At 43.8% G+C, this 23,384-nt stretch overlaps 1 protein-coding gene across 2 annotated transcripts in view; it reads right to left on the reverse strand.

Moving 5' to 3' along the window:
* The window catches only part of PATJ (PATJ crumbs cell polarity complex component), a 208,714-nt gene that overhangs the window by 12,697 nt on the left and 172,633 nt on the right, over positions 1-23,384 (reverse strand). For both annotated transcript variants that reach the window (XM_077277129.1, XM_077277128.1), the window contains 9 exons: positions 23,171-23,307; positions 21,586-21,669; positions 18,268-18,461; positions 15,754-15,901; positions 13,531-13,617; positions 5,790-5,910; positions 3,452-3,489; positions 3,239-3,361; positions 2,980-3,084 (listed from right to left, as the gene is read on the reverse strand). In XM_077277129.1, coding sequence (XP_077133244.1) covers positions 2,980-3,084; positions 3,239-3,361; positions 3,452-3,489; positions 5,790-5,910; positions 13,531-13,617; positions 15,754-15,901; positions 18,268-18,461; positions 21,586-21,669; positions 23,171-23,307 — 1,037 coding nt within the window. The remainder of the gene's footprint in view (positions 1-2,979; positions 3,085-3,238; positions 3,362-3,451; positions 3,490-5,789; positions 5,911-13,530; positions 13,618-15,753; positions 15,902-18,267; positions 18,462-21,585; positions 21,670-23,170; positions 23,308-23,384) is intronic.

Here is a 23,384-nt window from a genome sequence, read left to right on the forward strand (position 1 = left end):
ATGGATAGGCTGCATTCTCAGTGATGTCACCGCTCTCTACTGAATGGATAGGCTGCATTCTCTGTGATGTCACCGCTCTCTAGTGATGGATAGGCTGCATTCTCAGTGATGTCACCAATCTGTAATAATGGATAGGCTGTATTGGCTTAAGGGAACCTGTCACCCCGTTTTTTCAGTATGAGATAAAAATACCGTTAAATAGGGCAGAGCTGTGCTTTACAATAGTGTATTTTTTGTCCCCTGATTCCCCACCTATGCTGCCGAAATACCTTACCAAAGTCGCCGTTTTCGCCTGTCAATCACGCTGGTCTGGTCAAAAGGGCGTGGTGAAATGGCTGTTTCTCCCCCACCTCTTGCTTATCTTCCCGGTGTTGGCGTAATGTTTTGCGCATGCGCAACTGCCGAATGCACTGCACAGCGGCAAACAAAGAGCGCGATCTGCGCTATTCACCGGCTTTTCCGTGGCGGCGGCCATCTTCCTGAGGCCGCTCGTGCGCAGATGGAGTGCTCCGCTTCCCGGGGCTTCAGGAAAATGGCCGCGGGATGCCGCGCGTGCGCAGATGGAGATCGCGACGGCCATTTTCCTGAAGCAGAGATGTTGTAGATACCAATATGGCCACCTCATCCATATTATCCAGATGTAAACAGCAGCAGATATATTCACCTTATTACACTTATCAGCAGGAAGTATCTGGCTGTAGTAATACTCTCTGTACACGGCACAGCCGGCCATCGCCGTAATGCTGGGAGCCCATGTCTAATATCAGGTGCTGGGCTGCGGATCTCCGCATTCTGGGGGTTATCAGATGGGGTCTGTATCGGGGCAGCCTACAGGTATGTGCAATCCCCTTATCTCACTCCAGCACCTGCTGTGGCAAATTAAATGGCGACTAATCTCTATTTTCCCAGCAGCATCTGCACAATGTGGACTCTCCGCACTGGCGGTAAACACTAGGAGGGTTTTCTACACCGGGGGACACAATTATACGACCTAGCAGCGGCAGAACACGATAAGATGTGAAATGAACTGATGTATCTGCTGAGATCGCCCGCTGATACAACACTACCGCTGCGCTGATTGAAAATGAAGAAAATCCACCTTGCGTGTCCATAGACAAAATGGTAAAACAACCAAGCCTGGAATTAAAGGGGATGCCAGGTGCCTTTAAACAAAGTCTAGAGGTGTTGTGAAGAATTTGAAAACAAAAACAAGGATTTTAGAGTTAACGTTTCTCCTTGTGCAGAGGGAGAAGCCAGCCCTGGCATGTCAGAGTAAGGAGACTTATACGCCATGTATGCTCCTCTGGGAAATTAAATATGCAAATTGTCTCTTAAAGGGTCAATATTTACTTTTAGGATTGCTTCTTCCAATAGTTGGCACTAGAGGTCTAGTCCTTTTCCCCTCCAAGTCTATAACTTTATGACCGACAGCCAAGTGAGGGGTAATCTAAGACATGGGAGAGAATAGCACCTACGGCAATGTGCACAGAATGCAATCCTGGACTACACTGAACGACAACCATCGCCAGTGATTTCTTCTCTTTAATTGTGCAGATATTATGGTTTTTGTTTCTTTTTTTATATAAATTATTATGTGTTTTGTCTGTGACACAAATAGTCTTGTGTGCCTACTGGAAACTACAGCAGACAGTGCGGATCAGATGGAGTCACTGATTATAACCATTCCCTGATGAAGCATATAAAAGACCACTGGATCTTGGCCCTACAGGGGTCGTCTTACTGATCAAATGCTAAAATATTATATACTCACCTCGGCCATTCTTTTGATTCTTCCCACCACTGTCCTCTTGAGGTCACTATTGCGTCATGTACGACAATGATGCTCCAGCTGCCACCTGTGATGATGTCACTATGACATCATCATCATCATCATCCTGTATGAAGAGAGGGCCAGTAGGGGACACAGGAAGGGGAATGGCGAAATGTTATGTACCATCCCTTCCAAAGTTTATCCCTTTCTTACAAAGAAATTTTGTCAGCAAGTTTTTGCTACCCTATCTGGGAGCGGCATGATCTAAGGGCAGAAACCTTGATTGCTGTGATGAGTCACTTACAGGGCTGCTTACTCAAGTTTTGATAGAATCTTTGCTTTATCAGCAGGACATAATCAGTAGAAGACTATTAAACCTTCTGCCAGATAGTCCTCCATATTCACGAGTGCTGTATAACTCCACCCACACCACTGATTGGCAGCTTTCTGCATACACTGTGCATAGGCAGAAAGGTGATGAGTGGTGAATGGGGGGGGTTATACAGAGGACTGCTTTACAGCAGGTGTACTAGTCCTCTAATGATAATCTCCTGCTGATGAAACCGTAATTATATCAAAATTACAGAAAGCAGCCCATTGAGTGACACTTTCCTGGAATCAGGGTAAATGTCTCTACATTAAGCTACTTTTCGATTAGGTGGCAAAATCCCGGTGACAGATTCCCTTTAACAGTTTCATTAATTTATTCATAGACTCTGCAGAAGAGGAGATTGGAGGATGGCATTCATCGCAGCCCAGCGAGCTGGACGCTTATTACATTCAATGCCAATCCAGTCGTGTCTCGGCCGCACGCTGCAATTTTCAGATGAGAGCAGGATGCTGAAAGCGTTTACTAATCTCCAGGTTTTCAGAGCGCTGTTAAGCAACATGAGATCAGTGGTAAAGAATGAAGGCTGCATTGTATACAATGGAGCATAGATCCAGAACAATAATTATCTGCTGCTCAGACGAGCGCCACAATTATCTGCTGCTCAGACGAGCGCCACAATTATCTGCTGCTCAGACGAGCGCCACAATTATCTGCTGCTCAGACGAGCGCCACAATTATCTGCTGCTCAGACGAGCGCCACAATTATCTGCTGCTCAGACGAGCGCCACAATTATCTGCTGCTCAGACGAGCGCCACAATTATCTGCTGCTCAGACGAGCGCCACAATTATCTGCTGCTCAGACAAGTGCCAACGTACCTGTAGGATGATGCTGCCATACGCGTTCTTCAGTATATTGACCACATCTGCATGGGACATCCCGTCCAGTGGCTGCTTATTAAAACTGACAATCCGATCGCCAACCTGAGATAGCAAGAAAAGGGAACAGCAAAATCACCGACAGCTCCCTACTATTAAGATGTACTTATAGGTTTCAGATTCAGTACAGATATGATTAGCTAAGTAATTTCCTAAATGATTATTCAATCTTCGAAGAGACAAAACTACAAATACTAACCTTCAGCTTGTTAGTTCTAGCTGCGACACCGCTGGCCTGAATCATGGCAATAAACACAGGAATGTCACCCAGCGGACTCCCCTTCCCACCTGCTATACTGATACCTAAAGCATCATTGGGGCCCTGGATATTGGAGGAATAAGAGGAACAATTATTATGTCACCTCTACAGATATAAAGTAAATATCTATTGTGTTATATTATCAGGACTTACCCGGCTTATTTCAACCACTCTTGGCTCCATTTCTATACCTAGAATCAGAAAACAAGGAATAACACTATTCTGCTGCTGCAGCCACTGTGTACATACATTACATTACTGATCCTGAGTTACATCCTGAATTATACTCCAGAGCTGCACTCACTATTCTGCTAGTGCAGTCACTGTGTACATACATTATATTACTGATCCTTAGTTACATCCTGTATTATACCCCAGAGCTGCACTCACTATTCTGTAGGTGCAGTCACTGTGTGCATACATTACATTACTGATCCTGAGTTACATCCTGTATTATACTTCAGAGCTGCACTCACTATTCTGCTGGTGCAGTCACTGTGTACATACATTACTGATCCTGAGTTACATCTTGTATTATACTCCAGAGCTGCACTCACTATTCTGCTGGTGCAGTCACTGTGTACATACATTACTGATCCTGAGTTACATCCTGTATTATACCCCAGAGCTGCACTCACTATTCTGTAGGTGCAGTCACTGTGTACATACATTACATTACTGATCCTGAGTTACATCCTGTATTATACTCCAGAGCTGCACTTACTATTCTGCTGGTGCAGTCACTGTGTACATACATTACTGATCCTGAGTTACATCCTGTATTATACTCCAGAGCTGCACTCACTATTCTGCTGGTGCAGTCACTGTGTACATACATTACATTATTGATCCTGAGTTACATCCTGTATTATACTCCAGAGCTGCACTTACTATTCTGCTGGTGCAGGCACTGTGAACATGCATTACATTACTGATCCTGAGTTACATCCTGTATTATACACCAGAGCTGCATTCACTATTCTGCTGGTGCCATCACTGTGTACATACATTACATTACTGACCCTGAGTTACATCCTGTATTATACCCCAGAGTTGCACTCACTATTCTGCTGGTGCAGTCACTGTGTACATACATTACATTACTGATCCTGAGTTATATCCTGTATTATACCCCAGAGCTGCACTCACTATTCTGCTGGTGCAGTCACTGTGTACATACATTACATTACTGATCCTGAGTTACATCATGTATTATACCCCAGAGCTGCACTCACTATTCTGCTGGTGCAGCCACTGTGTACATACATTACATTACTGATTCTGAGTTACATCCTGTATTATACACCAGAGCTGCATTCACTATTCTGCTGGTGCAGCCACTGTGTACATACATTACATTACTGATTCTGAGTTACATCCTGTATTATACTCCAGAGCTGTACTCACTATTCTGCTGGTGCAGCCACTGTGTACATACATTACATTACTGATTCTGAGTTACATCCTGTATTATACTCCAGAGCTGCACTCACTATTCTGCTGGTGCAGTCACTATGTACATACATTACATTACTGATCCTGAGTTACATCCTGTATTATACTCCAGAGCTGCACTCACTATTCTGCTGGTGCAGTCACTGTGTACATACATTACATTACTGATCCTGAGTTACATCCTGTATTACACTCCAGAGCTGCACTCACTATTCTGCTGGTGCAGTCACTGTGTACATACATTACATTACTGATCCTAAGTTACATCCTGTATTATACACCAGAGCTGCACTCACTATTCTGCTGGTGTAGTCACTGTGTACATACAGTACATTACTGATCCTGAGTTACATCCTGTATTATACACCAGAGCTGCTCTCACTATTCTGCTGGTGCCATCACTGTGTACATACATTACATTACTGATCCTGAGTTACCTCCTGTATTGTACTCCAGAGCTGCACTCACTATTCTGCTGGTGCAGTCACTGTGTACATACATTACATTACTGATCCAGAGTTACATCCTGTATTATACTCCAGAGCTGTTCTCACTATTCTGCAGATCCCAAAAAATGAGATCAATTATCAAGCTCTGCTTGTTTTGCTCCTGCACAAGGCTTGCTCCGGTGATTTGCATTCTAGAAGGGTCCATACCCTGTAAACTGTAGGGACATCTGCGAATGGTAAATCTAACTGCTTCCCTTGCATTACAGCAGCTGAAGTTTCCTGTTAGGGGGGGGGAATTTGTCCACAAGTTTGCTGACTGTTTGCAATAAGAGTAGAATTGCGAATGCTGCCATAGCCCTGAGACTAAATACCCTGGGAAAAATCACAATGGCCGGTTATGGCTTCTAGAAGCAGACGACCCATTAATCACCAACATCCCCATCACCTCGGCTCATGTACAATGCAAAGCAATGAGACTTTAGTAGAGATGGGGAAGGATTAAGAGGTTCCATCAAGGAAGCAGAGACCCTCCTGCTGCTGTGGAGCAATACCCCAGGGAGTAAGCGTCAGGGAGCGGAGAGGATTACCGGAGTTTCTCTGGGAGGACGGAGCAGACGATCTCTTGTTGCTGCTGTAATTCTGTGCATTGGATATGACTGGAGCGAGTGACGGCGTTGGCGGCACACTCTGAGAGCTGCCCTTACCGACCTGGAACAAAACATTTTGCAGAGTAATTAAATTCTTGTACGTCGTGAAGCCTTCATAATTCCATTACAGTTTAATTACAGGATGAGGACGGCAATGATTAGGTACAAATCCCCCGTTCAAGGGCGCAGTGTGTGGAGTATCTGAGCAGTTTGACCAGAGCTTTTATCATCATGGAAATATTGAAGGAGCACAGAAATGTAACAAAATACAAAAAGTAAAAAAAAAAAAAAAAAGTGGAAACTATTCCGGACTTAAAAGAAGATCAAGAGAATGGGTAACATGATCTCATTCTGCAGAGATATATATGGTAAATATAATTCTTCGATGTGCAGATCAGACATTTCCTGGGCTGTTACGATGACGGCACAAGCACATACACTCGGGTAATGTAAAAACCCAGGGAAACTAATCGCTAACGCTGACGGATCCCTGTGGAGACTAGTAAAAGCTCTACTCTGACCTTGGTCTGTCCCTACCTGACCGTGGAGGTTGGCACCCTAAGATAACGCAATGGCGCCCCAACTAGACGGCGGCTTACTCTGAATGTCCTTAAAAGCACCTGGTAGTGTAAGAGCAGCAATTCCCTAAGGAATAAAGGAATCGCACAAAAAACAGCTGCAACCAACAAAATCTGCAGCAGAGTGACTGAATCCAAAAGAGACTATCACCAGCAGGAAACACTAGCAGGGGAAAAGTATATAAAAGGCGCATCCGAAAGGTGACTGGGCAGACAAACAAAGTAAATGAAAAACACCCGTAACATCAAACTGAGCGAAACAGGGATACCAGAACTAACACATCCGAAGAAAAGGTGTATCTGCTGTGGCTCGGTGGAAAATGAAGCCAACCACAGAGCACAGATCAAGGGCTCGAATCCAGGCACACGACAGTTGTAATGAAACTGACTGCAGCAGGAGCCTCCCCCCACTGCTCTAGCTGTGATATCAGATCATGAATAACAACCAGCACCCGCACCTCCTCTCTTCTGGAGTGCACCTTCTCCCTGACTCATGGCCTCCTGTTTGCCAAGCGGTGGTGCACTCGAAGTTTGAGTGTTCGGACCAGCAGCATGGTGGCACCGCTGTCTGACGTGTGTCCTTCCATGTTGGTAGCAGACATATCTTTGTCCCTCCAGCATTGGAGGAGCACAGCGGCACTGAAGCTTGCCAGAGCCGGTGATACAGGCAGCTCAGTGCAACACTTGCAAGTTCTATAGCAAACATCTTGCAAGCATGAGCTCCTTGCCTAGGAGGCAAACAGAAGTATACTGTAAATGTTCAAAATCCCTCTGTTCTTGACAACAGAGAAGATTTTTAATTAGAGGTACATTGCAAAGTTACTTGTTTTCACAAGCACTTTGCAATTTCATCCATTTAAATAGCGGAGACAAAAGCCCTTTAAGGAAATTCATTAGGAATAGGAGCATAAAGCCTTAGGCAAATGGACTGGAAAATTTCAAGATGAAGAATAGCTTTTGCATATTCCTCTATTTTATGCTGCTCACAGGGAAAACTATGAAAGCTTTGGAGTGAACAGACATATTGATGTGCAGTGTTGTGCACAGACCTCAATCAGACACCAGCACTTAGGAGAACGCGGCTGGGAGACTGCGCGGCATTTTCACTGACCTTGCCTGGCAATGTACTTTTAGATAGGCATTTATTAGAAGAAATAAGGAAATGTGAAAGAAAGTGCAGCATAAGGTGCAGTCTGCATTGCACAGTAGCTTATATTTGGGGAATTAGCGTTAGAATTTTATGTAGACCGAGTAATCCATGATGAGAAGAGTCCGCCAGATGTATGTACGCTGATGGGGAGAGGATATCATTATGTTCCATATTATACCGAGTGAGCTTCATTTTCCTCATTACTTCTACTTGAAATTATTATCTCTGTATGTAGCAAAATTGTAAAAAATACTATATAATCACTAACAAGCTATGAATAAAGCTTTGCACATAGATGTCTATGAACGCCAGCAGCACTGTGCTAGGAACAAAATGATCGTGATCCCGGACGAACCCCCAATGGGCGGACACATTACGGCACCGGCGCCAGGAATGAAGTGATGACTACATAAACCTCTCCTACTGGGATACAATAAATGTATAATACTAGCATATTTTCTCCAATAATGAATAACATGGATTTTTATAAACTATGCTCAGAATGTGGACTGAATGTAGAAACACAAAAGCCTCCAACTATACAGGCGTGTGAATGAAAAGGCACAGAACACAGACACAGAACAAAACACACGTGGTGATGATCATCTTTGTCTGGGTCTTTTGGGGATTTTAGTGAGTACATTAAGATTTTGCATGACGGCAATCATTTCTATTTATTTCATAAACGTAAACTTAAAGGGTAACTCCAAAGCTTTTCACTTCAGCATCAGGGGGTGGGCTGCTCCGGTGACGTCCTGTCGTTAGGAGGTGTGCGCGGCCAGCAGGTATTGTGCACCTGCCATTGTTTGCACGCATCCGCGTAGGCATCAGTCGACAGGACTTTATCAGCACCGCTCGCCTCCAGAAGGGATGCGAGTGGTGCAGGAGTAATCCTTTAAAGGGATTGTCCCATCCAGAACATTTAAAGCTTATTGACAGGATATAGCATAAATGGTGAGCATGAATATCTTGAGAAAGGGGTCCTGCCATGCACACAGGCATAGAAGGGTTGACTGCGCATTCACAACTCTCTCGATACATTTCAATGGGAGTTTTGAGAACTATTCAACACCTTTGATCTGCAAATTTTGATGCTCCTGTTGAAATAAATGAGGGATATGTGCCTGCGTGGCCACCTATTCTATGATGATGTCACTGTAAACGGGCCCTATTCTCACGTTAGATACAAGTCCTAGCCGTAAGACCCACATCTGCAAGACATTTAAAAGGGAACCTGTCACCCCCAAAATCGAAGGTGAGCTAAGCCCACCAGCATCAGGGGCTTATCTACAGCATTCTGGAATGCTGTAGCCCCCGATGTACCCTGAAAGATGAGAAAAAGAGGTTAAATTATACTCACCCAGGGGCAAAGTACTGCAGTGTGCAGGCGCCGGGAAAGGTCAGAGAGGCCCAGCGCCTGCGCACTGCAGTACTTTGCTCTACCCTCAACAGGGCAGAAAAAGTACGCCTGCACCGGAGCCGCAGCGTGAGGACAAGAAGAGGACGTCATCTAATGAAGGTAGGCGCCGGATCGGACCGCAATGCCCATCGGACCAGAACCGGACCGGGACCGCCCCTGGGGGAGTATAATATAACCTCTTTTTCTCATCTTTCAGGATACATCGGGGGCTTATTTACAGTATTACAGAATGCTATAGATAAGTCCCTGATGCTGGTGGGCTTAGCTCACCTTCGATTTTGGGGGTGACAGGTTCCCTTTAAAGCATATCCTGCTAATATGCTTTGATGGGAATACACCTTAAACCTAAGTTCTATCTTCCCCCCAACCTGTATTTAAATGCAATCTATTGCCCTCTGTTATCAACCATTACAAATGGAGATTAAATAAGTCGCTTCTCTTATTAAATTATTGGTCCTCTAGTCTGCTTGTGTATAATGGCCGATTGAAAAGCAGCCATGCAAAAACACTTTGTACTATATTATCCTATAAAGCAGGAAGCATTGAAAATAAAAATGTCCCCCCCACATCCCCAAGTATTGCAGATAATCTCTCCTGTCCCCGTATACAAAAGAGTATGCAGACACAATCCAAGGCCACGCTCATCTACGAGCCCGCTGCTATATGAATACAGAGATTTTATGGAATTTACGTAATGGCTTACAATTAAGACTTTGCTGGGATTAGCTATTTCTAAAGACACTTATTATTGAGAGATCATCTAATTAACTTTATTATTGTCGTCTGTCGATATCTCTTCCTGGGAATTGGTGGCACGTCTGCTAAGGATCAATATCAGAGGCAGCCGACTCTTCCATGGTTGACATGGAGGGTAATATAATAACATGGTGCTCCAAGTGAAGATGTGCTGTAAAATGCGCTCGATGTAGCTTATGTCGTGACATAAACCCCATGTATGTAAAGCACATTATCGTCTTAGAAATTATCATAATCGGAGTACTTATACAATATTGGTTGCATATAAAACAGGAGATGTGTAGAGTCAGGGGCTGGTTTGCAGTTCTATAACATGCAGAGAATCATAAACTTATAAATATTAGGAAACCTACCGTATATAATAACAAAATATAAACATACAAAGAAAAGATAATATGTATAATATAAACACAGAAATATAAGATATACAGTATATATAACATGCAACATAAACAAAACAGAAAAAGTGTATTATAGAACCGTACATACACAAATTAGAATGCATATAATATAATAGCATAGTTATCATTTTATATTTACATTCCACGCCTTAACAGTATACAGTATTAAATAGATCTCTTAGACTTGATCAGTCCGCAGCATCTGAAAGTCCATCAGAATGGACTGTATCAGAAATGGCTGCTTAACTCCTTACTCTCAATCTCTGCCTCATCGGCATCACATAGTATGATGTTTAAATAATTCATTTACATTTTATTACATTAAATAAGTATTTGATACAATAGAAAACAGAACTTTGTAATTGGTACAGAAACTATTGTTTGCAATTACAGAGGTCAGACGTTTCCTGTACTTCTTGACCAAGTTTGAGCACACTTCAGCAGGGATTTTGGCAGACTCCTCCTCCAACCAAGCTTCACGGTTGGGACGGTGTTCTTGGGGTTGTACTCATCCTTCTTCGTCCAAACACCACAAGTGAAGTTGATACCAAAAAGTTCTATTTTGGTCTCATCTGACCACATGACCTCCTCCCATGCCTTCTTTGGATCATCGAGATGGTCATTGGTGAACTTCAAATGGGCCTGGACATGTGCTGGCGTGAGCAGGGGGACCTTGTGTGCCCTGCAGGATTTTAATCCATGACAGCGTAGTGTGTTACTAACGGTGAAGCTTGAGATTATATCCCAGCTCTCATCAGGTCAGTGGCCAGATCCTCTCGTGTAGTTCTGGGCTGATTCCTGACCTTTCTCAGAATCATCCTTAGCACACGAGGCGAGATCTCGCATGGAGCCCCAGACCGAGGAAGATTGACAGTCATTTTGAATTTCTTCCATTTTCTAATAATTCTGCCAACATTTGTTGCCTTCTCACCAAGCTGCTTGCCCATTGTCCTGTAGCCCATCCCAACCTTGGGCAGGTCTACAATTTTGTCCCTGGTGTCCTTACACAACTCTTTGGTCTTGGCCATGGTGGAGAGGTTGGAGTGTGACAGTGTGTGGACAGGTGTCTTTTATATGGGTAATGAGTTCAAACAGGTGCAATTAATACAAGTAATGAGTGCAGAGTAGGAGGGCATCTTAAAGAAAAACTAACAGGTATGTGAGCGCCAGAATTCTTGCTGGTTGGTAGGTGATCAAATACTTATTTCATGCAATAAAATGCAATTTAATTATGTAAAAATCATACAATGTGATATGCTGAATTTTTTTTTAAGCTTCTGTTTCTCACAGTTGAAGAAGTGTACCTACGATAAACATTACAGACCTCTCTATTCCTTGTAGGTGGGAAAACTTGCAAAATTATAGTGCAACAAATACTTATTTTCCCCACTGTACATGCAAATGTAAGCATGCAATTTGTATTCTGGAATTTGGCAACACACCTGCTTTATGGCAGAGGTAAAAATGGCAAGTCTTAAAAAGACCGACAACTGCTCTGTAGGTCTTACACATGGCAGGTATTGTCTATACGTTATATTCCAATTACTAGAGTAAGTGCAAGGTACATGACCGGCGTGCGCTAGACCTGCTGAAATATCAGCTGAGACTGTGGAAGTAAGAGGAACTGGATAACCCCGTTAATGACACTAAAGCTAATGCTACAGCAAAGACATTTTATCACACGGCAAAAAAATATATATATTTCTGTGATATTTGTCTCTGTAGGAAAGAATTAAACACCTACAAAATTGCAGCAATCAAGTGAGCAGCTTGTGTTTTTAAAATTGCGCTAAAATCCCAACATGTAATGGAAACAAAAAAAAGGATTACGGTAACTATTTTCTACTCCTTAGATAATGAAAATTGCTTGGCATGCTCTTATGAATCTGCTTCTTAGAGTTTGGAATATTTTACAGAAAAAAAGTTTTAGTCGCTGGGTGCGTGACGGCTGTCGTGGCTCTATTCTGTTACATGGGGCCTTACTACAAGAGTCTAGGTGTAGCACTAGCGTTAGGATTAGGTGTAGGATTTCCCAGCATCGTCAAATCCAGAGACTGAAAAGCCGCCATGATCATCTCCGATTGAAATAGATGCATGGCTGATTATAAGTAGCAGCGCTGATACACTGTAACAAATCATGAACCTATGTAAGATGGTTCCATCTTTTGCAGTACGCTTTGGGCCCAACATTTTTTTTTTTCATAAATTTGTCCAAGTTAGGAAACTTTGCATATTACTTTATTATGGGATTTATCATCATTCATGTAAGAAAATAATTGCATGTAAGTGGATTTCAGTCTCTTTCTTTTCCACAGTCTATTTGCCGCCTTCAACTGCATTGATAACAGAAAGTAATCATTTGGAGTACAGATGATGGCAGTGAAAAGATCAGCACATGTTCTGATCAACAAATCATTCAGTGGAGACAGACCATCTAACTGCCATCATCTGTAGTCCAAATGAATATTTTCTGATACCAATGCAGCTGAAGGCAGGCAAATGGCCTGTGGAAAAGAAAGGGACTGAAAGCCACTTACATGCAATTTCTTTTTTTACAGCAATGAAGAAAATTTCCTATTACAGTGTTTTAGAACTTTCCATGCTGGACCAAAATTACCTAAAAAAAAGTTAAGTTATGGCAAGTAATTCTGTGTCTTGTTTCTGCTTTACTGGGTCAGGACGATCGATGTATTGGTACAAAATAAAAGTCGCATTTTGCTTTTTTGCAGAATCCTTTTCAAGAATCTTAAAAATGTTGCAGATTTGTTTTGCCAGATTACTAGGGTACTTAAACATCACTGCACAAAAATGTTATGCAATTTTCAAAAGTCGCAAACATCTGGATAATTAAAACCACACCCACATTGTCATCCAACCCCAAAAAAATAAAAAGAGGAAAAAAAACAACTAAATGTAAGAAATGGTGAAAAGAAAATGAATACAAAAATTAGTAAACTGCGTACTCCAAAAACACATGCAAATGTAAAGTTAAACTGGTGCCACTGTTTTTCAATTGTTTACATTTTTAAAAAATCTACTTACCGTCAGTGAACGATAAATGGATACTTGTGTACCCAGTCTGCCAAAACATGAATTCAGACTGATACATTGTAGCAAACTACAGCTTTAGCTCACAGAGCATTGTCCTCACTAAGCAACTGAGAACTAGCTATATACAGCATGCGAATGTAAAGAACAGTATGCTCACTCACTGACAGCAAGCAGAGGAAATTGAAGCATGGGGGACATCCTTAATTTGGAGAACTTTGCAGGGAGATGTAAATGTGCAGTGTTCTGATTTCAGAAGGTGGAACACAAGAGAAGCTGGAAATAATCCCTCCCGTCTTCTACATCAATGAGGAAACACGTCCCGCACCTGACTGCCTTGATATGCTTTCCTGGACGACAGCCAAGACGCCACTCTGAGCCTCCCGATCTCCAGATGAACGAGTCCTTGTGTGCACTTAGGATAAAACAGAAGAGTCTTTAGAATTGGAGCAACAACAGGTGTAATCATAAACAAGCAGAGTGTCTCATTACACAGAGGATATACAGAATACAAAGAGAAGGAGAGACTCAGGGAGACAAGGGTTAAATCAGGCATAAGAGACAGCGACAGATTACGTGGAACGGGATAACCTGAAAAATAATGACAAGTTGTAAAATGACAAGGAAAAAGAGCAGCAGGGGATCTCCCAGGGATGGATTCCCGACATCCCCCAAGAGAATCTGAAGATCCTGAGGTCTGGTGAAGAGCAAAACAGGGAGGAAGAAGTGTACAAATATGTAACCTGCCACAAGAGGAAATACTCAACACGATACAAATGACATAAAGACCTTATAAATTCATAATATCTTATACTGATAGCTCTTGGAAACAGTCAGCATGCTTGTTGACAGAAACGCCCATTCTACAGTGCATGTATAGGGAGGTAGTTATAATATATCAGTGAGTGCAGCTCTGGAGTATAATACAGGATGTAACTCAGGATCAGTAATGTAATATATGTACACAGTGACTGCACCAGCAGAATAGTGAGTGCAGCTCTGGAGTATAATACAGGATGTAACTCAGGATCAGTACTGTAATGTATGTACACAGTGACTGCACCAGCAAAATAGTGAGTGCAGCTCTGGAGTATAATACAGGATGTAACTCAGGATCAGTAATGTAATGTATGTACACAGTGACTGCACCAGCAGAATAGTGAGTGCAGCTCTGGGGTATAATACAGGATATAGCTCAGGATCAGTAATGTATGTACACAGTGACTGCAGCAGCAGAATAGTAAGTGCAGCTCTGGGGTATAATACAGGATGTAACTCAGGATCAGTAATGTAATGTATGTACACAGTGACTTCACCAGCAGAATAGTGAGTGCAGCTCTGGAGTATAATACAAGATGCAACTCAGGATCAGTAATGTAATGTATGTACACAGTGACTGCACCAGCAGAATAGTGAGTGCAGCTCTGGAGTATAATACAGGATGTAACTCAGGATGAGTACAGGATCAGTAATGTAATGTATGTACACAGTGACTGCACTAGTGACTTCAGCTCTGGAGTATAATACAGACTATAGTAGACACACAGTATACTTACAAAAGTCACTGATTTTTTAATGTAGATTTATTCTTTGTGGTTTACAATAGTCGAGCATCTAGCTTTGTTGTCTGGCAGCCGTGGGGTCGTACGTGGAAATCTAGCCAAGGTCATTGTTGAATGAAGTTTTCAGCCTATTTTTTTTATTTTCACTCCCGAGTATTTTTTTTTTACAAAACCGCATACAAATGTTTACATACAAATTAAGGGTATGTGCACACGTTGCGGTTTTTGCTGCGGATCCGCAGCGTTTTTGATGCTGCGGATCCTCAGCAGTTTTCCATGCGGTGTACAGTACAATGTTAACCTATGGAAAACAAAAACCGCTGTGCACATGCTGCGGAAAAAACCGCGCGGAAACGCTGCGGTTTATTTTCCGCAGCATGTCAATTCTTTGTGCGGAATCCGCAGCGGTTTGACACCTGCTCCATATTAAAAAACCGCAGGTGTCAAACCGCAGTAGAATCCGCACAAAAACCGCGGAAAATCCGCGGCAAAAACGCAGTGTTTTTGCCCTGCGGATTTATCAAAATCAGTGCGGAAAAATGCGCACAACAGTCCGCAGCGTGTGCACATACCCTTAATCTACCAAAATATTGTGCAAGTTCTTCAACTTTATGTTTCGATTCCTCACCATTTAGATACTAGTTTGCTGTCCGTGAGTGAGGAGACTCTTGTGTAACTCATTGTTACAATTATATTCAGACAAGACAATGCTCTGAGTGAAACGACATCCACAATGATACATTGTAACAACCTTTCAGAGAGCTGTGTGCAGCCGCTGCTTTGCTCAGCTCACAGAGCATTGTGCAAATTGGAAACAAATAGTTCCCACTTCTCATCTGACAGCAGGATCAGATCCACTGAACATATCTTAATAATGGTGAGGAAATGGCACACAAGGTAAGTTAGAAAGTTCTGAAACTTTTATTATCCCAGTGATTACTCCTCATCTGTCATTCTGAGTGTTAGACCCTTCCTTGCATAGACGATACCTTTAGTATGGCGGCCACCAGTTCCTGGGAGGCATTTCGGACATCCTCGCCATTGACGGACAGGATCTGATCTCCTTGCATTAATCTCCTGTCATAGTCGGCTGCTCCCCCTTTTACAATGTCGGAGATGAACACTCCACTGCCGCTCCTGGAGGACATTAAACATTCATATTATTCCGGGGTATGACACACATCATCCATCAGCTCCTCGCAGCCGGCGTTCTAGTGATGCCGTAATTGTCACCATAATAGTCAGTACAATGAATATGATCATTGAGCCGTCAGCAAAATGACGCAGCCTCTCGCACGAACTAGAGCAGCTTGTTCTACTTAAGTGGTCGTCTGTGATGCAAACCAGCAATGAAGGAGTAACAGTCACACAAAATCCATCCAGTGCAAAGGCAGCAAGGATAGAAACACATCTGGCTTCAGACTGTGTGAGAACACGATGCCCTGGCGATAAGGGGCATCTTATTAATTCATTCTCTTCATCATAGAAAGTCTATCACCAAATCTCCTGTGTGCCAGTCATAGAGATCCATAATGCTGTTTGTCTGCAGCCACCACTAGGGGGAGCTCCCTATATACAGAGATACATGATAAGATTCTGTCTGCAGCCACCACTAGGGGGAGCTCCCTGTATACAGAGATACATAATAAGATCCTGTCTGCAGCCACCACTAGGGGGAGCTCCCTGTATACAGAGATACATAATAAGATTCTGTCTGCAGCCACCACTAGGGGGAGCTCCCTGTATACAGAGATACATGATAACATACTGTCTGCAGTCACCACTAGGGGGAGCTCCCTGTATACAGAGATACATGATAACATACTGTCTGCAGCCACCACTAGGGGGAGCTCCCTGTATACAGAGATACATGATAACATACTGTCTGCAGTCACCTCTAGGGGAAGCTCCCTGTATACAGAGATACAGATCCTGTCTGCAGCCACCACTAGGGGGAGCTCCCTGTATAAAGAGATACAGATCCTGTCTGCAGCCACCACTAGGGGGAGATCCCTGTATACAGAGATACATGATAAGATCCTGTCTGCAGCCACCACTAGGGGGAGCTCCCTGTATACAGAGATACATGATAAGATCCTGTCTGCAGCCACCACGAGGGGAAGCTCCCTGTATACAGAGATACATGATAAGATCCTGTCTGCAGCCACCACTAGGGGGAGCTCCCTGTATAAAGAGATACATGATAAGATCCTGTCTGCAGCCACCACTAGGGGGAGCTCCCTGTATACAGAGATACATGATAAGATCCTGTCTGCAGAATACCATGTATACCAGGATGGGGATGAGGGGACCATGTATACCAGGATGGGGATGAGGGGATCGTGTATACCAGGATGGGGATGAGGGGACCATGTATACCAAGATGGGGATGAGGGGACCATGTATACCAAGATGGGGATGAGGGGACCATGTATACCAGGATGGGGATGAGGGGACCGTGTATACCAGGATGGGGATGAGGGGACCGTGTATACCAAGATGCGGATGAGGGGACCATGTATACAAGGATGGGGATGAGGGGACCATGTATACCAGGATGGGGATGAGGGGACCATGTATACCAGGATGGCGATGAGGGGACCGTGTATACCAGGATGGGGATGAGGGGACAGTGTATACCAGGATGGGGATGAGGGGACCATGTATACCAGGATGGCGATGAGGGGACCGTGTATACCAGGATGGGGATGAGGGGACCATGTATATCAGGATGGAGATGAGGGGACCGTGTATACCAGGATGGGGATGAGGGGACCATGTATACCAGGATGGGGATGAGGGGACCATGTATACGAGGATGGGGATGAGGGGACCATGTATACCAGGATGGGGATGAGGGGACCATGTATACCAGGATGGCGATGAGGGGACCGTGTATACCAGGATGGGGATGAGGGGACCATGTATATCAGGATGGAGATGAGCGGATCGTGTATACCAGCAGGGGGATGAGGGGACAATGTATACGAGGATGGGGATGAGGGGACCGTGTATACCAGGATGGGGATGAGAGGACCATGTATATCAGGATTGAGATGAGGGACAGTGTATACCAGGATGGGGGGCATGTATACCTGTATGAGGGGCCATGAATGCCTGGATAGGGGGCCTATATACCAGGATGGGGGGCCATATATACCAGGACGAGGGATCATATAAACCTGGATGGGGACATATATATCAGGATTGGGGACATATATACCAGGATGGGGAAATGAACCAGTGTCAGCAGCAGATATCCCCCCTTCCCATAACAGTATGTCATGACCACATTTTTGCTTAAATTTTTTCTTCTATTTTCCTCTTCTAAAACCTAGGTGCGTCTTATAGTCCGATGTGTCTTATGGTTCAAAAAATACGGTAATAATAAATCTGTCTTCATTAAGCTCCCCCTAGTGGTGGTTCCAAGTAGTCAGAGTTCTGTCACTCCTTAGGACAGAGGATTAAATCAATCACAAACAAGTAAGTTACTCCAATCTTACCTTTTACCCACAATGCTCAGCCCCAAACCTCGGCCAGTCTTCTTGTGCAGCTCCACATGGAAGATATCCAGGTTCTCCTCATCCCTGTACTGTGCCTCGTCTCTGTACACCACCAGCTGCACCTTCTGGGGTGTCTGTCGCAGAGCTGTAATGGCGTCCTCATGAGAGGCGTTCCTCAAATCCATGCCATTAACCTGCAACATCAAGTGGGGGTTATGGGGAAATACGGCCCGTGCCCCATGTACCTGATGAGTAATGCTCTGCTGTCATTCTATGTGCTGCAAAACAATAGTTCACACATTTTATGTTAAGGCTCTGTTCACACGACTGCAATTTTCGGTCCAAGAGAGGTCTGGGTATAAAGGCAGTGCTCATGATCTACCTCTACTCCATTCACACAGGGCTCTTTGGAGTCCCAGTTCCAGGATCGGTGGGGGTCCCTGTGGTCGGACTCTCAGTGATCGGAAGGTTATTTGCTATTTAACAGATAGTGTTTAACTGCCAAATTCGATAATATCCCTTTAAAGGGAATCTGTCACCAGGTTTTCCCCCTAAGAGCAGCTTAATGTAGAGACTGAGACACTGAATCTAGCAACGTGTCACTTACTGGGCTGCTTTCTGTTGTTTTGATTTTTTCTTTTTATCTGCAGCAGTTCTGCCTGTTCTGAAGCAAATAGGGAATAACTTCGAAACTTGAGAATATGCCATTAATCTCTATATTAAATAATGTTTCCATTCACTGACAGTTAGCGTTAAGGAACTGACACACAAAGTGGATGAGAAAGTTCCCAAATTGCATTGTACTGAGATCGGGAAGAGTGTTCAGCAGGTGAACGAGGACACGGTCATTGTGATGCCAGACATGGAGGTGGCGCAGGGCCAGGAACAGAGATGTTTGTGCACCCTGGTTGAGTGCAGCGGCAGAAACTTTCTATAGAAAGCTTCACAGACACATTAACAATTCATCCTGCGGCGAGCGCAATTACACCGCAAGCAGCAATACTGCAATATGCAGGCTGCTGATGGAAGCCGCACCGTAGACTGGCACGATGCAGATCTACAGAACGTGGCAGGCAGGACTCAGTATGCAGGACCAAAGCTATCTGCTGCCAGGATTCCCAGCATCTACATTCATGATTAATGGCACCCTCCAGCAATAAACCCCTGACATTCGTCTTGTCTGGATACAATGTAACACTCGTAGGCTTGAGGATATTTTCCTTCCTATTATGCAGTCCAAATGAGAAGGAGGAATATCACAGAGAGGAGCGAGGCTGTGTACACCGCATATTGTACAGTATGCAGGGGTATCTAGTGGGGATGGTGGGAAACTGGGCTGCACAGGTGCAATGAGGGTCTCCATAAATAGCACAGATGGACCTTTGGTGCCCCCTCTGGGCTCCGGGGGCTTCATAACCTCTGCATCTCCCTTATGGAAGCCATTGGTCTATCTGATAAGACAGGGGGGACTGATTAGATTGGGATAATTGCATTAAGCAGATAAGGGTTCCACCTGGAAAATCGAGCAGATCGTCCACAGATCGAACCCGATTTTATGCAGCTTTAACCCAACAGCACAACCTACAGGTAAAATAAAGTCATCCATAATAAGTCTCAGGATGCATACACAAGGACAAAAAGGCAAGCATATACACCCATAATATAGTGCCCCCTACAGAGAAAGCAGAGCAACATGAAACATTAATAATATGTCAAGGGGTCCAAGAGGAGCCACCAAAAATAAATGGCTAAAGCTATACAGTGCTTAAAGGGGATCGGGTACCAGATTTCGCGATATAAACTGCATTTGTTATTAAATAGATCTTGCAAACCTGATGAGACTAATGAACTTACCTTGAAAATCCTAAAAATAAAATGAGCTTGTTATAAGTTCAGCTAGAGAGAGAAAGCTATTGAGTCTAAGCGTATTAAGTTTCCTACGCTCAGCTTAAAAATGGCAGCTTCTACTTATTGGTGTGAGGTCTCAGCAGCAGGGAGGATAGACACTGACGTGCTGTCAATCAGATCAGGTTGGCAGAGATTCAGCAGCAAAAGGGAGGAGGGATACTGAGGAGCTGTCAATCATGCAAGGTGTGCAGTTATTCAGCAGCAGAGGGAAGGAGCTGTCAATCAGGCTAAGTCCGCAGAGATTTATTAGCAGCAGGGAGGATGTACACTGAGGAACTATCAGGCTAAGTCGGTAGAGATTTATCAGCAGCAGGGAAGAGGTACACGGAGGAGCTGTCAATCAGGCTCTGTGGGTGGAGATTCAGCAGCAGAGAGGAGGTACACTGAGGAGCTGTCAATCAGGCTATGTGGGTGGAGATTCAGCAGCAGGGAGGAGGTACACCTAGGAGCTGTCAATCAGGCTCTGTGGGTGGAGATTCAGCAGCAGAGAGGAGGTACACTGAGGAGCTGTCAATCAGGCTATGTGGGTGGAGATTCAGCAGCAGGGAGGAGGTACAATGAGGAGCTGTCAATCAGGCTATGTGGGTGGAGATTCAGCAGCAGGGAGGAGGTACACTGAGGAGCTGTCAATCAGGCTCTGTGGGTGGAGATTCAGCAGCAGGGGGGAGGTACACTGAGGAGCTGTCAATCAGGTTATGTGGGTGGAGATTCAGCAGCATGGAGGAGGTACAATGAGGAGCTGTCAATCAGGCTATGTGGGTGGAGATTCAGCAGCAGGGAGGAGGTACACTGAGGAGCTGTCAATCAGGCTATGTGGGTGGAGATTCAGCAGCAGGGAGGAGGTACACTGAGGAGCTGTCAATCAGGCTATGTAGGTGGAGATTCAGCAGCAGGGAGGAGGTACACTGAGGAGCTGTCAATCAGGCTATGTGGGTGGAGATTCAGCAGCAGGGAGGAGGTACACTGAGGAGCTGTCAATCAGGCTATGTGGGTGGAGATTCAGCAGCAGGGAAGAGGGACACTGAGGAGCTGGCAATCAAGCTATGTGGGTGGAGATTCAACAGCAGGAAGGAAGGATACTGAGGAGCGGTCAATCAGACTAGGAAGACGGAGATTGGCAGTATAATCCTTTATGAAAGTTTACCTTGATCTGACATGAATTTTTAAAGTAAACACACCAATCATCAGGACTAAGAGATTTATTTAATAACGTATGCAATTTATATTGTGAAAATCGTTGACAGATTGACTTTAATGCAGAGAAAACACAGACGAAGGAATAGTCAGAGCCGTTCTCTATTGTAGAAGGAGGAATGAGCATCTTGCACGTAGCCCCTTTCGGAGGTCCACTTGGTACTTATCTGCATGATCTCTACTTTACTAAAAAAACTGCCGATATTGTACACATACCTCCAGAATCTGATCCCCTGCCCAAAGCCTCCCGTCCCTGGCAGCAGCGCCCTCTTCATACACCTCATGGATCACCACCGCTTCCTGCAAAATAGAAGGAGAGAATAGTGACGAGGCAGCCTGACCGCATCCGGTTATAAGACAGGCACAGATCAAGGTCTGGATATTATACGAGTGACCTTGATTTACGGATTTATCTTGGACCTATACACCAGTCACATATAGTGCTGCATTCACATAAAATCAGCTGTGCTGAAAGATGCAAGATCACGTCGCCACATACATTCTAATTTACTGAGATAACGACTTTTGGGTTTTCATTGGCTGTAAGCCACAATTATCAACATTAACAGAAATAAACACGTGAAATAGATCACTCTGTGTGTAATGACTCTATATAATATATGAGATTCACTTTTTGCATTGAAGAACTGAAATAAATCAACTTTTGTGAGAAGCACTTTTATTTTGAAAAGTACTGAAATTTTGAAGCTTTCTCTGTGAGCCACATAATAGACTGAAACTTCCTGATTTGCAGACATCATTTTTCAGTAAATTTCTAATTAACACAGGCAGGATTACAATGATAGGTAACACTAATATATAGTTAACACAGGATCCACCATTCACAATAGGTGATGTCACAGCTCACTTCCTCCTCCTGTACAATGACTGATATCACCTCTACATACAGTAGATAACACAGGATCCACCATTCACAATAGATGAAGTCACAGCTCACCTTCTCCTGTACAATGACTGATAACACCTCTATATACAGTAGATAACACAGGATCCACCATTCACAATAGGCGATGTCACAGCTCACCTCCTCCTCCTGTACAATGACTGATAACATCTCTATATACAGTAGATAACACAGGATCCACCATTCACAATAGGCGATGTCACAGCTCACCTCCTCCTCCTGTACAATGACTGATAACACCTGTATATAGATACAGTAGATAACACAGGATCCACCATTCACAAAAGCTGATGTCACAGGTCGTCTTCTTCCCTACACAGGTCACAAATGCCCACAACCTTCTCTCATAGAGATCAATGCACATCTCCAGCCTATTGCGGTCTATAGTCCATGTGGCTGCTGTAAACCAAATCTCTAGATGCTGCTAATAGCATCTTGGGCAAAATGACCGCCCACCATAATCATGTATTGAAAAAAAAAAAAAAAAAAAAATCTGCATCAGAAAATTATAAATAAATAAATAAAATGCATCAGTACCTGGGTGTTTTTAGTAACACAATATAGGTAACATTCCCTTTTAGTATTGTGAAGGAAACAATTACTAAATGCAGCTCTGAAGGTGGCTGAAGGGTGAGTGGAGACATGCTGTAATTTAAGATCTACAAGCAATAGTATCAGATGATATATTCCTATAATCTCAGTTTACCAGCAGTGTCCACTACATGTTTCCTATCTGACGAGAAATTGATTGAGCTGCAATACCGAACACGACCTAAGGGTGAAAGCGGCACTGTTTCTCGAAAAAAAAAAGCTGAGCCTTTTTTCCAGTCTTCTATAACCTGCATATCATCACATATGAGGAATGAGGACATTTACCAGTGGGGTATCTTTCCCACCCACGATGCTGAGTCCAAGACCTGAATGTCCCTTAGAAATTTCAATGGTCATTTCCTGTCCTGGGATGATAGGACACGTTGCTGGATCAAAATGTAATAATGGAGATGGAACGTTTCCTACAGAAGAAAAAGTATAAAAGTAATATATGATGTGGAAAGCTCAGTACAACACACCCTCAATATAATGTGCAACA

Source organism: Ranitomeya variabilis, chromosome 8 (assembly GCF_051348905.1).
Source record: "Ranitomeya variabilis isolate aRanVar5 chromosome 8, aRanVar5.hap1, whole genome shotgun sequence".
NCBI classification, from domain to species: domain Eukaryota; kingdom Metazoa; phylum Chordata; class Amphibia; order Anura; family Dendrobatidae; genus Ranitomeya; species Ranitomeya variabilis.